At 38.9% G+C, this 18,721-nt stretch overlaps 1 protein-coding gene across 1 annotated transcript in view; it reads right to left on the reverse strand.

The window, feature by feature from the left end:
- Positions 1 to 6,731: 6,731 nt before the first annotated feature.
- Positions 6,732 to 18,721, reverse strand: part of SPAG6 (sperm associated antigen 6) — a 35,218-nt gene continuing 23,228 nt past the window's right edge. The window contains exons 7-11 of the mRNA XM_066316284.1: positions 16,876 to 17,028; positions 14,325 to 14,516; positions 13,005 to 13,121; positions 10,149 to 10,294; positions 6,732 to 7,964 (exon numbers count right to left, since the gene is read on the reverse strand). Of these exons, the coding sequence (XP_066172381.1) occupies positions 7,898 to 7,964; positions 10,149 to 10,294; positions 13,005 to 13,121; positions 14,325 to 14,516; positions 16,876 to 17,028 (675 nt within the window). The 3' untranslated portion in view covers positions 6,732 to 7,897. The remainder of the gene's footprint in view (positions 7,965 to 10,148; positions 10,295 to 13,004; positions 13,122 to 14,324; positions 14,517 to 16,875; positions 17,029 to 18,721) is intronic.

The raw sequence follows: 18,721 nt of genomic DNA on the forward strand, positions 1-18,721 counted from the left end.
CAATTCCTTCAATAGCTGTTGCTTAAGGGTTTTCACACTATGATCCTGATAGGTGACTTAACTCTGTATAAAATGTGTCTAACTCTGTTCATTTGGACTGCTCACATTGAGGGGAAGGAAGAGGTATATCCTTCTTTCAAGATTCAAATAATATTCATTGAGATTACAGGAAATTACCTGTGGCCTCGGAGAAGAAGGAAAAAATCCAGATTTTAGATTGCTTTTATAGTTCACTGTGCTTCCTCTAGGTGTGCAATGATGTAGCTCTGTCAATTTTCACACAGAAGGAATCCAGCTGAGAGCATGTTTTATTATAACTCCAGATGATGTTCAAGGGGATGAAAAACTCATTTTTCTCAGGTGGTCAGAGAACAATTCCCAGTAAACTGACATTCTTTCCTCTCTAGTCTGAATTCTGCAGAGGAATTCAAGTTGTTTATAAGCCATTTGAAATATGTTTTTAAAAAAAGATAGTCCTGGACTTTTTTATATTTTCAATTACTTTTCAATCTCTTAAGAACAGTCATTTAGGTCGGAGTAGTTAAACTGCTATAAAACAGCTGCTAAAGCAGTCTTCTATTGTAAATTAAATGCCAATTTTACCAAACATTCAGATTGTACGACTACATTGGAATAAACAAAAATCTGGATTTTAAAACACACTAAGGAGGGGAGGGGCTAGGCCTAAAGTAGTGATTCATGACCTTGTGATAGTTTGAGTCCATGGCAAAAATTTTAACAGACTTTGTTACTAGTAGGTCATGTCTGATACTCAAAAAGTACAGAAATAAGAGGAGGTGGTCCAAACTGGAGCTCCACACATCAGAGGGAAAGCCAAGTTTCTGCTCTTGCTGTCGGTCAGGGTGATACATCACAGGCATAGCTAGAGCTTCTGAAATGGCAGCTTCTTAAAACATTGTCATCAAAACAGTTCATTTTCTTCAGTTTAACCAAGGGAATTATTGCAGCAAAATGAGTTATGGTCAGCCCCACAATGATGGCACTGATGAACAGTAACAGCACGTAGCACTCATAGCAGTTTTCAACTTCAAAGCATTGTGAACATCACCCGTGGGAGATCCTGAGAAGGTGGAAGTCCTCACTGTGCCAGAGCCAGCAAGGTATGGTTGGTGCACTGATGTCAGATGGACATGGGATGGAGGCAGGGAGAGGAATCTGTAACCTCTCAACTCTGTAGGCATATGCTCAGGGGTGTAGATATACTCTGTCCAAGGTAGGGTGGGGTCTTGACCATGCAATTAAGGATAGACCAATTTCAGTTCCACCCATTAGCTGTGACAGCATACAAGCAGCACTGCCACAAGGCCCACTCTCCTTGAACCCTCTTCAGCCTTCCACTGCCAAATTTCTGTCTCGTGAGCTCCAAGACCTTGTAGCCTTCATAAATAAGCTGGTATAGGATTTGCTCTTGAGTGACTGAAAGCAAGAAAGTTTTGTATTGTTAATCTGCTTATAAATTACTTAAATTATCCTCCTTTCCATTTCCATAAAATAAAAATATCTGTAGGAATCACAATCTAATGCTTGGCTGGCATGAGCAGCACTGCCATGGTGTCACTGATGCAATCACCCGTCCCCAGAGCAGGAGGCAGAGCCCCGTGACCAAACTCCGGGACAGCTACAGCGAGGAGGTGTTACCCATGACAGGAGACGAGAAACTTGAGCTTCCTTAACATCCATTTCCCAAAGCAGGTAAGAGCTGCAACACCAGCATGTTACTGATTCTTCAAACCTCCCTTTCTATCTCATGCAGGTTATGTTTCCAACACATGAGCCATTCCCCAATTCTAGAAAGATTTTACTACCATTCCCTTGTTTGAAGCACTGTTGGAGAAGAAAGGAGGGAAGTAATTTTCTTGCTTCTGCTTTGCTTCCAGTAAAAAAGCAAAGCTGTTTGGAGCACAGGTGATGCAGATGCCCATTTCTCACTGCAATGGAAATCAGATGTTTGCTGCTGGCCTTGATGGAAATTAGTACCATAAAGGTGGCATTAGAGAGCAGAGGAGCTGCCCACAACCTGCTCTCCACCAGCCCCTACACATGCTTTACAGAGACAAGTCTTGTGAAAGCAGTCAGATATAATTTTGATTACATTTGGGTTGACTATGCTTGTAAGTGTGTATGCATGTGTACACAGGGAGGAGTTACATAAAGGCCAGAGCAGACTACAAATGGGAGCTGCTCTTTCCAAATTTTACACATTACTTGAGTAACAAAATATTAACTGCACCCAACTCAGTGAACTCCCTTCCCTCTTTGTTCATATTCACTCTAGTATATCCATCATTTTTGTTTCTCTGCTGATTTCCATTGTTGGGGCTTATTTTCTGTGACTTGAGAACCTGAAATTTCACTGTATATCTTTGTAATTCATTGAACTAACCTGCATTTATTTTAATTTAGTAAGGAAACATTTGGCTGGGTGTGATCAAATAAATACCGTGTCTAAACCAACACAAATATAGTTTGCACAAGGCTATAAACCTGTCTCAGAGCTCTAATGATACTGCAAGTCAATGAAGCTTCAGTGTTCTCATTAACGTGATTCCATCAGACCTCTATGTTGCATATTATTAATTTTTAACAATAGATTGAAATATAATTTATAGCACTGTGGGGCAACAAAGGCTGGGTCCTGATAGTAATCCAACCTTTTATGTTGATAATGGCTTTAACACTGACCTAATATTGAAAGGTGAACGTGTTCAGAGGGCATCAGACCTAATTATAAATAGGACAACAGGGAGAAAACACATCACCAATCTGCATCAGTTAAGACAAAACTTTCCTTGAGAGCAAAGGCCACAGATCTTGTCGGATGATTATAAAGAGTTTTGCTGCTAAATTTGACACAAAAAAGTAATCAAAAGCTTTGTTTTAAAGAAATACATTAACACACTTTTGTCACCTCTGGAAGTTTAATTTTTGTTACAAAAGGCCTAAAATACAGAATGGCTGATGTTAATTTGGGTACCTATAATTTAACTCAAATTGGAAATCAGAACAAGCATCTATTTATGAAGAAAAAGCAAGCCTTCAAAATCTCAGTGGAAATATGCTAAACAGATGACATTAGTAGCCTTGCATTGTTCCTCTCCATGGCTTGCTGATGCATGAGAGTGAACACAACCAGTTTGTGCTACGGGCAGCAGCTCCCAGTCCCTCGGCACCTCATGATCAGAGCTCCAGGCTGGAGGGACACAGCCATGAAACATGTCTAACCCAAGCAGGAGTCACTTCTCCTGAAAGGCAGCACAAAACTATCTCCTGGTTTAAAAGGAATTCTCATCATCAAAATATGCATTAGCATTGCTTATACAATTTCTATTTTCTAACTCAGTCTTTTGTGCCATATCTAGAAATACAGTACAGCCGTAATAACGTAATTAGTATTTTCACTAGCTAAATTACAGAGCTGGCTGCAGAATAAAGCACAGTAGCATCAATATTATCAGTTAACTATTATACAAAAATAACATAAATAATTTTAGTATCGTCACAAGATATATTAATTTCCTCTTTTTCTCTGATGCCTTTAAATTGTGTCAGATGAGGAAACACAAAATCCACTGACTCTTAGTTCAACTCCAATTCTAAAATCAGCATCTCCAAGACTTCCTAGGTAAATCTTTGTAGGTTCTTGAACAATATTTCTTTCTGAATATGGTATTAGTTATAAAGAACTTAAGTTCTGCTGCATCAATCTCTCATATGAATTTAATTTTCCCAGCACTTCTGTAAGTTAACAAAGAAGTAGAACAGATAGTTCACAGATGAAAATGATGAATCATAGGGATTTGTAATAATTATCCAAGACCATAAAAGCAGTCCTATGTCAGTGTGAGAAGTGGAACCACTGGCTTTGCAATCCAGTCCTACTCCACATTTCCTTCCCCACCCCCCCTCCTCCCCCACCCCCGGTCACAAAGAGAGATCTAAAATTCCAACAACCAAGATACTGGAAACCAAGCAGACATTAAGGAAGAAATTGAGGCAAGCATGCTTTCACAGATTTTTCACGTGGTGAGACAATTGTCTGCAACCCCTACATACCCAGAAATCAGAGGACTCCGATTTGTAACAAAGTTGAAAGCATCCCATGGCATTTTTCCATGCTTAAAACTCCCCTTCAGCCAGGCTAATTCACAACCCCTTAGACCAAATCAAGAACACTTGAAGATCTACTCACACTCCATCCACTTCCTAATTACAGTAACTTTAAGCTTTACTTCACAAAATGAGATTCATTTCCTCCACCAGTTCCATTCAACTCCTTCAACATTTTGTTCATTTGTTTGTTAAGATGCAGATCTCCAGCAGCTTGATCACTTCAGATGAGACAAAGCAATCCCTTGGTAAATCCCTCTGGACATGCAGAACATATTATATGCACAAGAGTTGAACTCCTTGAATTTCCCCTTTTCAGATCCTCTAGGTTTCCAGTCATTCAGACAAAGAAAGGAGCTTTTGTAGGCCAGTTAATCCATCCGCTGAATGAAATATGGTAAAAGTTCTGCACATCTACATGTTCTGTCAAGGCCCTGGTTTACATCTGTAGATGTAATAATAACTGTAGTAATGCAGACAAAAAAATCATGGCTCAGGCCCCCAGAGAAGATCTTTAGAGACTTCAGTTGAAAAGTCCCAATGCTGCAGTCAAAGGAACAGGCAAAATTATTTAAGGGCTTACATTTATTTCTGCCAAAGCACTGGCTTAATTTTCTTTGTGTGTCTTAATAAGCCATCTCTGTGAGAGGGACTCTTACTTGAAATGCCTGTATGTCCTAAGCTCCAAAGTAGGCACCACTGAGTGGTAAGCTGAGACAAACTTCTAAAGGCAGTGTAAGGGCCAAGCTGCAAAATGAGCCTGTTGTTCATCTTCTCCAGCACCACAGTCACCCACTCACACGAAAACAGCATTTGAATGAATTAAAATGCAAATCTACATTTTATTATATGAAATTGAGACAAATGATACACACTTGAAGCCTGCCAGAGTAGCTGGCATTAGCTAACACTAATATAGTTTTAGATGACAACTTAAACCAAATGAGAGGATGGAATAGAAACACTGAAGAAACACCTTGTAAAACACTACAGGAAAAAAGCAACTCTTGCCACAGTTACATTAGTAAAATACAAATTAGCAATAATTCTTCTGTAAAGGGCTAGATCTGTCTTGTGTAGACATATACCTCCAGGGAAGCCTCCAGCCACAAGGTGCAAGGCAGAGAAGCAGCCTTACAGCAAAGAACAACTGTGGGGGTCTCAAACTATGTGGGAGAGGACTTTGCACTGCCACAGCCTAATGGGATGTGGCATCATCCAGGAATCCTGCAACAAGAGGCCAAACAGCCACTGGCCCAGGCCAGAGCTGCCCAGAGGATGTAAAGATGTATTTATGCTAGGTCTGATTTAGATTGTGCTCTACACAATCAGATCGCTTTGAAGGTTTGCCTTGTGCAATCATTTCCTTTGTCAGGAATCAGAAAAAGACTGTGAAAAGACTGTGAACAAATTGTTTAGGCATTGAAATTTAACCCTGTGGAATCCTTACAGTGTAGCACAGTGTGACACAGCAGGAGCACATTTGTCAGGGGACTGAAGCCTCTTTGCTCTCTCTGCACAAAACATATACATTAGCATTGTGTGGGGTGGGGGTGCTCCCGAGCACACGAGGCAGCTATGGGGACACACAGCTCCATGCCTCTGCTGCCTCCCATCTGCACACAGCCCTGGCACCACTTCTGCTCTGTCGGGGAAAACAGAGGCTTCAGATCCTTCAAGACTGTCTTGAAGCCCTTCCATTGCATTTTGTTTCTGAGATTGTACAAGACTTGATTTTTAAATACCCATAATACACATGAGAAAATTACCAAGCATTACTCTTAACAGCAATCTTGTTAAGAGTCTCAGTTTTTCCACTAGCATTAATAGTGCCAGAATATCCTAGCATTAATGTCAGAATATAAACACTAAAACCAAAAAGGCATTTGGTAGAAGCTAGTCAGTTCCAAGGCTTTTCACTTGGCTGTGGGCTAAGGAAAGAACCCATCTGGTGTGGATTCTACACCAACATTCATGACACCAACAGTTTCTGTCTCACTCTCCATACAGTAAGGTACTGTGCATCCCCTGCTCCTCCTGAAAAGCAGAGTCTGAGAGCACCAAGTACCTCACAGCAGGAGGACAGCCCTCTGTAGAAATAAATTTTAACACAGGATAGCCCACCAATGTTCCTGTGAACTGTTGAAAAATACGCTGACAAGAATAAAAAATAACAATTTGGAATTTCACAAAGAAAAGCCACTCTAAATAATTTCCAACTGCAATCACTCTTTACTCCTGCTTTACGAGTTATAGATGAAACTGTCCTTCTTTTATAAACCCATTCAGTTATATGCTTAAGAAAGTAGGTAAGTTTCTCTCCAGTGGAGGTTTTCAAATATTGTCTTTCCTTGTGGCTGCCAGTATTTCGATATCCCATTCCAGAACCTCTGTTTAGTAGTCTTTGGGAAAGAAAAACAAAACAAAACAAAACAAAACAACCACCAAAAAAACCCCCCAACCAAACAAAGAAAACCCACCACCACCACAACACAAAACAAAAAAAAACAACCAACCCACCACCACCAAAAAACCACACCCCCCCAAACTGCTGCAAATGAGAAAAAAAAATGGTTAGAACAGAAAATGGTAAATGATAGTTATTTACTAGGGAAGACCAGAGGGTTGTTTGCTGTGTGATACACCAGAGGAGTAAGCAGAATATAAAAGTCTTTTCACTCTCCAAAGGAAGGTAAAAATTGTTTCAGGATGTTCTACAGATGGGAACGAGCTCATACCTCTACATCGATGTAATCTGCAGCTCCAAGACTTAAGTTCCAAATGTGTTTTAACTCAACTCTTCAGCTATTTCAGCTCTTGAAGGATAAATCCTGAACCACCTTAGTCCCATCAGTCCAATCAGTGCGACCTAAGTGTCCTCAGATTTCCTCTGAATGTGCTCAGAACTTTGCAAACAGTGTTCCTGCAGCCAAGCAAGTCTCCTCTCTTCTGAGCCACACAAATGTGCTGCTGACCCCTGCAGAACCAAAGCTCCCAGGGTCCTTCCCTTTGCATCCATGGAAGTTCTGAGTTCACTCTGTCCTTCTCAAGAAGAACAACAATGCACAGGTCAAACAACAGAGTGCTCCTTTCCTGCACAGCAAATCCTGCCTTAATTAGGAGGACTTTTGCACAAGATGCATTATCTGCCAGGCCAGGATCACCACACTATCACATCATGCAGAATTCAGCCCTTGTATCATCTTCAGATCTCATTATTTCTTTGTTTAGCTGCTACTAACATGTTTGGACATGCAAAATCACAACACTTTACTTCCTCAAAGGTAGCAGTAGGAGATGTCTCAGTGCAGAAAGAATTCCATTATTAGAAAAAGCACAGGGGCCAGCTTTTTTTCCCCTCATCAGGCTTGGGAAGCTTTAAACAATATGCAAAGGCAAAAGGGGACAATGGTAATAGTACTGAGAAGGCTAAAATTTGAATGAGATAACAAACCTTTCTTGTGGAAGGAAAAGGAAATGACTGATTCTAAAAAAGCTTCTGTGATAAATCATCACCCCTGCATGAGATTCCATTCATATATGTGGCAATGTCTGGTAGTAATGTTAAAGAAAAACAAAAAGGAACAAAAACTTAGCCACAAACAAGTTTATAAAGAACAAAATATAGCTTGCTAGAATTGCTTAGCTTTTTCAGTAATTCAAACAGAAGAAGGAGATTTGAGATCCAAGCAAGGCTTTCAACAGCTGTATTTGTATTAGAGTCATAAAGGCATAAATGTGAAATGCAGCTCTAATAAAACACTGCCGTTTATAAAACTGGTTGGTAATTTTCCACCCTTTCCAGAAGTATCTCAGAATATCCAGGGGTATAATACCTGAAAGAGAAACATTTTGTTTGTCTGTTAGACTACAAGGCATGTTCTGTGCAAAGCAATGAAACACTACGCATATTTCTACTGATCAAGAAAAAATTTTAGCATTAAACACTGGTCAAGGAATTCTACAGTTACTCCCAACAATGTTTTAACAACCTGCTTTTCAACTTACATTATCATTTATACTTGTAAGTCAGGTTTTTAAAAATATATTTAGCTACTTTTAGAGCAAGTAGGTAAGTGGATACATTTTAGATAAGTTCAGCTTCAGCTGCCATAAGCATTGTCTTTACTAAGAAATGTAGGTGTTGGCTTCTTTTGAAATTGTGGCCTTTAGTTAAAAAGCATGAGTTTACACAGAACTGTCAGCTGCAAATAGTCTGCTGCTGTTTGTCAGACATAGGCACACACCCTGAAACTCACATGAAGTCTACATTCATGAGAGGGACACTGGTTCTGGAACAAAAAAAAATATTGCAGTGACCTCTGTCTAAGGCTGCTCAAGGATGGACATTATCCAGTGGGTTTTCTTTAGAGTAAGATTCTATGGTGCCATTATTGTCCTGCTGTCATTCAACTGGTTTTCCTCAATGGACCAGCTACATGGATCCAATATGCAAGCATCAAAGCTGCATTTAGTTCTTGTTTTCCAGGTTGAGACCATCTGAAATTTAATACTGTATTATTCTAAAAACATACATCTCAGTATATTTCTAGTTTTGCAGACATGTGAATTGCCATCTCTGAGCACTGGAAGCTTTAACTATAAAGAGAGAGGAACACACCTCCATGTAATGTAGGCCTAAAATATACTCAAAAAAATCTCATTTTCCTTCCAGGAAAATCTATTTACCTTGTTAATTTTCATTTTCTGGATAATTTCTGCATAATTTAATTATTTTTAAACCTCGTATTACTTCTGTGATTGTAAAGCAAACTTTCCAATACATTACTGTATTCAGTCTGCAAACACCCTAAAATAACAGGTCTCCAGGACAAACCCAGAGCTGGATTCTATCACAGCTGCTGTGCCTCAGGCAGCACAACCAACATCAGGCAGTAGCACAGACAGGCAAGCAGGAGATGCTTGAAGGGGCCTTTTTCTTTATTACATCCCAGGCTAGATGGGTAACCTTTTTTCATTTACAGGGAGAACAAACAGCTATAACAAAGAAACATTATTAATACCCAGAAGAGCATAAACAAATTCCTCTTTCCCTCTCAAGTACTAGCTGCAAAATAAAATTTCTGAATGACTTTTCTTTTACTCATTTGACAGCCACTGGCTTTTCTTTGTGGGGACAAACAGGGCTTCATTTTGTGAGACTTAGTTTCCAGCTACTATTAGCTGAAGAACTCTGCTGCCATAATTAAAATTGATGATGCAGATTTTCAGAGCCTGTAGAGGGAGTACATGAGTACAACATCCTTCTGATGTTGTGTTGATGGAGTGAAGGACTGGTAAATGGATATCTAGAATCTAGGAGGGCATTTCTCTCATTATTACAATTTAGGATGGTGACATTTTGACTGTAAGCTATTTAATAGTGTTTCTGTATTCATTAAGGGCAAAGTTCAACTTGGTGCAGACAGCTGGTGTATGGTCCTTTTATATAACACTTAAGCCTCATGATGAGGCTCAGGGAGGAAGAGCAGCTGTGGGCAGACCAACTGTGCAGGAGAGCCTCCGGACCCTCTGTACATCAGAGGAAGTTTCAAAGGAACCTCTGAATACACCAGTTCAGACACACTATTATGAAAGTCAAGGATGCAACCAAAGATTCAGCAATAGCTGTATTTTGGAGCCTAAGTAAACCACAAATAAGTTACCAAAATAAATTTCCCACAGATATGCGTAAATATGAGTAGTTGTACTGAAGACTCAGAGTCCATCTGGGCAGTGCAGACTGACTTTTCGTCACACTTTCCTGCAAGAGCCTGATTATTTGGGCTTTGTTGACAAAGAAATTTGATTCCAGAGACAAAAAGAGAAGCGTTCTAATGTATGTGTCCAGAGGTTGTGTTATGCTGGGGCAATTAACCAAATGTTAAGCTTTGGTTTTATTAAAACCAAAATTCACATAGGAGTTAAATTACTATTTAAAATCCTTCCTTTGTCTTGTTCCTGTGAAAAACATCTAACAATGTTACGAGTAAGAATTCTTTAAATTTCATTTTCCCTACCTGACTATTTCCTCTGGATAGCAATTGTTAATAGTGTTGATATATTCCTGAAGAAGTGACCCAGGTTCTGCACTTATTTCTTGAACCTTTTTAAGCCCACCAGTTGTTACAAAGAGACGACGTGCTTTACTGTCATGTGGTAACACCTACGCACAGAATAGTACATAAAAAATTATTTTGAATTAATCTGTATGCCACTAGGCTCAAATATTGCTTATTTGTTTTTAATTCAGAGGACAGATAAAATGGAAAATCAAAGAAACATCTGCAATGACTACTGTATTACAGCACCCAGTTATATAGGGAAAAAACCCCCATAAGCCTTTTATGATTACAACATCATTAATCATGTACTTTAATACATAACATATATAAAATAATGAACTTAATATTTATCCTTACATAAATAATATTTCTTGAATTATTCCTACAAAGACAATAAGATTGTAGGGAATAAATAGATAATAAAAACAGAACACTAACATGGAATAACAACAGCATCTGTTCCACTTAAACCAAGTTATTCAGGTCTTTTATGTCAATTCCCACAGTTTAATTGTAGAGCTGAATTTTATATCATTATAATGATCTAGTATAGATTAGTGCATGAAAACAATACTGAGAATTGTTGCAAGTGAACAATACAGCCTTGAAGCATTACATGCTACTATTAAATTCCTAGATATTAAAATCCTTTAACACACTGTGTAGCCATGGAAGCCTTTTACAAACACACACACAAAGCAAAAACGTGAAGTTTCTGCAGCCAAAGGGGATGAGAAGCAGAAATGATCAGACAATAACATTCTGTGCTCCCTGAGTGATGCCAATACACAGCTCTGTCCAGAGGACGGCAGGGAGGGAGGAATGAAGAGAGGTGGGGGCTGGGCCAGGCGAGGGAGAATGACAGCATGTAGTCCATAGGCCCAAAGGGCTGCAATATTATTAAAAAAAAAAAAGAGAGAGAAAAAGACAGAAAGATAATGCAAGATGTCAGCTGCATCTACGGCAAAACCAGATGCGTTTAAAACCAACTCTGAGAGTTACAGATTATGAGGGCAAAAGCATTTTCCACACTGGTCAGACATTAAGCCATAAATTTGACTGTATTTCAGTGTAAAACAAGAGCCTCAAATGAGGAAGGGAATGCCTAAAAGGATGAAGAAAAAGAACAAGATTTCTTCCGTGCATACAGGCAAACAACCTTCATTTCTGTGGTTCCTCTAGGCTGTACAAAATCAACAGACAGGTAAAGAAAAAGCAGGAGAGCACAGAGACTCCTCTCTATTATATGCTCCACAGAAGTGTCAGGAACAACTGTGATTTTTTCGTTGTGGGAACTGAACAGACGTCTGTTTTCACATATCTCCCACAACAAGAACTGCCACGGAGGAACTAGCAAGGAGACAGGATATGGCCCTTTCCCTGCCTTCCTCCTCCACACTGTGACTTCCAGGCTGGATAAGACAGCCGAAAACTCTCTTGGATGGAATCCTAAAGAGAGAGAGCACCTCTGAGACACAGTCCCTTTCCCCCAGTCCAACCTGAGACAGCACAGAATTGCACAAACCCTGAAAATGCTAATGTTAAAATGCACAGTCCAGCACGAAAAACAAATAGCACCCCATTTTGAAGCACAGCTTGGAAATAACGCTTTTACTGTGCCATAAATAACAGAAGTAACAGACCACAGCTCTAAGAATAGGAAATTCCCAAGCTATGGCACAGGAGAGAAAAATGCTTTACTACAGAGAACCTAATTTTAAGAGTATACCTCAGAAGAGCAAATGCCAGACAAGAATAGTTTAATAACATACAGGCAAAAGAGAAAATCGAAACAAAAAAAAATATCAGCTGATATGAAGGGCACAAAACCATTTCAATAGCAAACAACATTCAAATATACACTGGATAACCAGTTGCTATGCACTTGATTCATTAATAGCGTCAATCACAACAGAGAAGCAAAAGGGACTGGATTCTGTGCAAATTTCCAGTCTTTGAACAGCCTTAGCAAGAAGACAGGACAAATAAAACTGTGGCAACATAATCAGGAATTTGCACTACCAACAGCAGTGCTTCTAGATCTTTCATAATGAGAACTGAGTATCTAGAGTGTTTTACTTGGCCATTTCCAGAAAGAACCAACAGAGCTTGGTATACCCTGCTAACAGGTTACACTGCAGAGTATTGCACAAAACATAGTCTATCATTGAACAGGATTCCCAGCACGAGCTGAACATGACAGACACTGCAAGTCTCCCAGTTGGTTAGCAATTACTTACAAATGTTAAATATTTTGAATAAATTGTATCACTTTTGCTGCTGCATTCAAATCAACAATGTAATTAACAACTAACTTTCAAAATTTTGAGAGGGATAAGAAAAGATTTGGAATTTTTACACTTATTTGAGACTGAAAATTAATCAGGATAAAAGGAATGAAGCCCTTATATTATGGTAAAATATCTGACTTAAGTCACTCCTGTACAGACAGCTTGTAGTTTATCTAAAACAGATGTGACTGGGATTTACGTGATACATTGGCTCAGCAAAAATATTTGCACGTGAGTTAATATTCCACTTAATCTCAAGAGGAAAGGAAGAAAAAAACACCTTGCTTATAAGAAACTGTTTTCCCAGTCTTAGAATGAATTATGGCAGATTCCAAATGAAACAGTATCCAGCTGCATCAGACAAAAAACCAGGATCCAAACTGCTTTTGAAGAGAATGCTTGAGGATCCCGAGAAAACAATGACACGTTTAGAGTGATTTCTTTGGAAAGATAGTTTCCTTGCTAAATGGCAAACAATTAGCAATTAACATATTACTCACGAAGCAAAGCCTTTTCTTACCTTGCTGAACTGCCCAATAATATGCTTCATAATACTGGGAGGAGCCTCATGAAGCAGTGGTTCAAGTGCTGGAAGATACGTGCATTTCTGAAGAATGTTCTTTAAGGCTTTCTTAGTCTATTGAAATGCAAAATAAACTTTCTCTAGTAAGATATAAGTGAGAACAACAAGAATTCATATATATCACTGAAGTCTGATAAAAAAATCAAATTGATCAGAATTTTCAATGAGCAATTTCTGAATACAGACCATGATATCTATCAGATCACTTAATGAAGAATCAATTTTCTACTTAGATTTATTAAACCTCAAAGTCTACAGTGCATCATATTATTATTATGTTATCTATGTTCAAAGTAATGGCAATTTTCCTTTGACTATAATGAAAGCTGGAGTAGACCCTTTAGGTAAATTGAAGTACTCTAATATAATAAGAAAGTTAAATCAAAACACATTTTAAAAGATTGTATTTTAGAGGTGGCTTACTAGGAGAGGCTGCTGGTCTGGGACAGCAAAGTGCAGTACTGTCCAGGCAGAGGAGAAAAGAGAGAATGAAACAATTGTGCATTGGTGCATATTTCTGAAAACAAACTCAGTGTTGACTGATACAAGCAGTAGTGACCTTCTTGAGCAAGACTAGCAAGATACAGCTAATTTGGCTTCAATATTTTTGGGACCACTGGAAATTACCATATCAAAGTTACTTTACAGATCTGGAATGTGGTATTTCAGTGGAATGAACGGAAGCATAGTGCAACATGGGAGATCATATCCTGAACTATTACACTCTTCTGTAGGTTCACTTACTGTTGCTCAGAAATACACTTCACTAAACTGCAACTCTACTAGCTCCCACACAAAGAAAGGCCCTAAACATGGGCAGTTGCATGTTTTAAGGGCAGAGCCTTGATTAGCTGTTACAGTTTTATTATAATAATAAAAATGTAGGCAAAATTATTACAAGGACTGTAATATTTTCTATAAGAGCTTATACTTGCAAAAAAAGAAGTGGATAATTAGAAATGAGTCACAAGAAATTACAGCATTTATGAGTCTATGCAACTCTGATCTAAACTGGGAAAAAAAAGAAGGGATTAGACTATGGTGTCTGTAGCATATGATTTGGTATACACCATATGCACGTGCATTAGGACCAGCCAGTCCCCTAATAAATGACACAGCCTTCAGACACTCTGCGCCCAGGAAAGCTGTGACTCAGTGAGCATCAATAAAAACACACATAATTCAGTAGTTTTTAAGCACTTAAACCTCTTAATTACAATTAAGATACCATACTGCAAATACTACAGGTCTACTTGCTTTCGTCTTAAGATCTTCTGAGCTCTGTGTGTCCACAAAGATATCGAGCAGTGTGGGCAGCACGTTTGCTACTGCAACATGACGTGCATGCTCAGCAGTATGTCTCCCAATCTGTCCCAAGGCCCAAGCAGCTGCTGCCTTAATATGATCTTCATGTTCTTCTATCAAGCAGGCACACAGTGGTGGTATTCCCTGTAGCATTAATCAAAAGCACAACCTTTACAAATGTAGACCAGGGAATGACAATGCGAAACAGACACAGATAGTTAGAAAATGTTTCTCTATTTACACTCTGTTTTTGAAAAAAAGCTATAAGAGAATGCATGCTAGCGGTGTCAATTTTTACGGTATCATGATTAGCAAGAATTCTTAATAAATCTTAATAAATGTAGTTAAAAAGAAACAGATTCAATGTTCTAAGTCAGAAAGCAGTTTGAACAAACAAGCAAATGTAAGGTATAAAAAGAATATGCAACATAATTCAGGCTGTACTGAGTAAAGGTGGCAGTTTTTCTCAGACTGAAAATAAAAGAATTTGAATGGTTATGATTCTGTGAAATCAGAAGGGCTCAATCACTGAGTCTTTCTATTTTACTATCCACAGCACTAAATTTCAACTTATCAACCTCTTCTTGAGTCCAGTAGTTCATCTTTGACTCATGCAATCACTTCTGGAAGGGTTTCAACTCTTGATTTGCAGACATTAAGAGATGAAGATCTCACATCCAGCTGTTACTGAAGTTGTTCTGGTTTGGGGTCTTTATACTTTTTCCACAGCTGCTTAGTAGCTGTTATTTTACGCCAAAACACTTCAACAGGAAACACTTCATGCTACTTTAGATAAGGCAAGGCAACCAAACCTCTATCCCTAAAACCTTTTTCTCCATCCCATGAATCCTTCTTTGCTCGTTTCTGCAGAGTTTTCTGCTTTGTTTCTGCTTTTGGGTTTTTTCCCCCAAGATATTTTTTCAAATACAGACAGTGGAACTCTATATATTACTACAAATATATAAACAAATAGATTAACTTCTCTTTTCCAATAATCCTTCATCTTCTACGCTTTCACACCACAAAGGACTAAATTGTGGGGGGGGGTTGCCACTGCATTACAACAGAAGACCACAATGAAGTGTTTGTCTAGTATGATCCCAAAAATCACTGTTCAGAATTTATCCTTTCCAGATTAGTGTACCATGGAATGGAACTATCACTTTACATCATAACATCATCTGTGTCTAACTGCATATAGTTATGCCACAGTACATTTCTTTCAAATGGTTCCAGTTTACCAAGCCCCATCCTCAGCACTATGTACTACTCCACAAGCTTAATTTCCCCTGAAGTAGGTTTGTTTTTGTTTTGTTCAATGGCTTTTGGGTTTATTTGGGTTTATTATTATTTCTTTTGTGGGTCATTCATTAACATATTTAATTTCATCAAAGTTTGCCCAGATTCCTACAACAGCTCTCACAGCAGTTCCATTCAGTTACGATAGGAATCATTATTATGCTTCAAAAATCTAACTTAGGGGTTTCCTCCAGAACTTAATCCTGGTTTCATCCCACTTAATGTCAAGCACTCAACAGCAGGAATATATTTTCTCTAGGCATCCCTGCAACTGGAGAGACAGACACATCCAGACACATCCAGAGAAGAAGGGCCTCCAGAGATGACAAAAAAGCGCATCTATTTCTTTAGATTTAAAATACAGAAGAGCATTTTTTTGATCACTCCTACTTTTCCTGCACACTAAATTATGTTGCAGCAACTTCCATTTTTCAACTTGCACTTCTACTGGAAGAAATTTCTGTTCCTTTGCTTATATTGTTTTGTTGCTCCACTCATACAAACATTTTAAATGACTGACATAGTGTGAAAATGGATCAAAAATGTTAGCAAAATTGTTTCCTTCCTTCTGTCATTAGCATTATTCACATCAGACTACTAAGCCAGGCCCTAATTTCACCTATTGCAAACATTGCAAATTCTCCCTCTTCTATATCATTGCCCAGCAGAATTTATTTAAACCTGAAAACGTATAACTTTACTCATTTGAAATGTTACTTGCACAACTGAATCAAACCACACTGCATTAGAAACTGAGGTCCTTTCAAGTCTGAAGATTGCTGTTGCAAGATACTCCAGCAATACTAGCAGAGTCATGTTAGTACAATGAAGAACACTCCATTAAAGATGTTGCTTCAAAGAAGCTTTTGATGTAGCCACAAATACACATTTTAAGAGGAAGCAGACTACAGAAATTCAGTGACTTATTTTCTGTACCCATGCAATTGCAACACAGAAAAATCATACACTGTAATACCAACTAATCCAGGATGTTTTGTAAAAGGTTCAACACCATAAAGACACCCTTTAATCGGGTTACCACATAATTTCAGTCACAGAAAGCAGCAATACTAGGAGAAAGTGCATTCATCCAGAGCAAGTACATAATCCTGTCACAAAATAAATTCTCTGCCTATGTTAATTTGTATCTGTACCAAAGAGTACTGCTGAAGAACTACAGGAAGACAACAAAGTGATAGCTAACCTTGGAGACAATCACTGCCATTGACAGGTCCTCTGAATGAGCCGCCACATAACCGAGTGTCATGATGCCAGGCAGTCTGACAGTCCCTCTGCTGCTGCAAATACAATCAACCACGGCAGCAACTCCACCTGAATTTACTATAAGCTGTGAAAGCTGAAAAGATAAACAGAAGAGATTAGATACTGTGAAGTATCAACAGGCATAAAGTACCCCATCAGAGAAGACTTCTAATGTCTTGCTCGTGTTTTACAAAATGAAGCTGGAATAAGAGTGATGTATCATACAGACTCCTGAGAACTAAGTGCAGCATCAAATTTTCAGGAATGAGGCTAATTTGCTACCGTGTTTTTGATTGACTTTACTACAAAGAAGTCAGGGTTCTGAATCCTTGATGCTGTATAGCATGGAATGACATAGTCTCAACTCTATCATCACACACCAGACAAATGTGCAAATGACAGCCTATCACGACTGATCTTGAAGATGCACCTAGTGAGCCAGATACTGTTTCATCCTAGTGCCCCCTCATTCACAAACTAACATCCTATGTTCTGTGCAGTGACAGAGGGAGACACCCATTCCTCCTCTCACCTGCATTCTAAATTACCTCTGTTACATAAAATCCTTTGTGGATCCTCAGGCTGAGGCACGAAGCCAAGCTGCAACTGTTCTGGATGTGCAAAAACGACTTAGGCTGCACCATTCAGCATGCTCTGAGGGAAGTGTCCAGGGAACACACTTGATGGGCAATGGAGTCTGCCTCAAAATGCCAAATTATATAGCCTTGCTTATAAATGATAATCAAGTTATGCAACATGGGTTTCTACCAAAAGCAAACTTCTCACATCACTTGGGAGACAACAGTAGAATATGTATGATTTCAATAATGTATAGAAATTAAAATTATTTATTATTTTCTTTCATGCTTTTAGGTGTATCCCATTCTCCCTACAGATTCCAAAGCGCAAGGAGTATGTTCTTAAAAGTCAAAATTAAATGAACAAAACTAAGTCACATGAACTCCCAATCCAATTGATTTCTATAAATATGAAATCCACCTTTGTCTTAGAGCCTTTAAGAGGGGATTGTTTTCTTCATGAAACAGCCAGATGAAATTTTCAGTTAGTACTTAGGAAAATCTGTTCATGTGATTGTGAATTACAGCCAGCGGCAATCAAGTCTTATGTCTGGACACAGCCACGTGCACCTGGATGTGCAGAGCTCCTGCCGTGTCCCTTAGCCCTACCTCTAAGTCCCTCTGCTGCTAACCTTCACGTGAATTTTACTGCATATGCAGAGAGAGAGCCGAGATTCAAAAGCCATGAGTCTCAAATGACACAGCCAAGTCGTCTAGAAATACCATTTACCAGCCTCTCTCCACTGCAAGATGTGTTGCTTGGATAGAGTTCCCAGAGCTGGACAGTCATCTCTGTCACTCTCAAGTCAGACATGGATTGTGACTTCCCATTGGGAGTCACCAAGATACTTCCTACTGCTTCTGTGGAGAGCTGCTAGCATGGCCAGTTCCTCTTGCATGGAGGATCTGGTGCCAGAAGCTCTTCTGACTTTACCTGCAATCCTGAGTTTGGTCTCTGGCTTCTGACCCTAGGGCTCCCTTTTGCTAATGATAATTTCTTTACCTTTTTGAGGAAATGAAGTTGCGTTGCCCATGAGGTACAGAGAGAAAGCAGGAAATGTGCCAAGACTGTAAACTTTTATCACCAGCCTAAAGACTGGCACACTGAAGAAACTGCACAACATTCATGTCTAAACACTTCCCAGCTGTAAAATTAGTATTATGATTCTGAAATTACTATGCTCAGCATTAGTGTGTTCCACAAATACA

Source organism: Sylvia atricapilla, chromosome 1, assembly GCF_009819655.1.
Source record: "Sylvia atricapilla isolate bSylAtr1 chromosome 1, bSylAtr1.pri, whole genome shotgun sequence".
Classification (NCBI taxonomy): Eukaryota; Metazoa; Chordata; class Aves; order Passeriformes; family Sylviidae; genus Sylvia; species Sylvia atricapilla.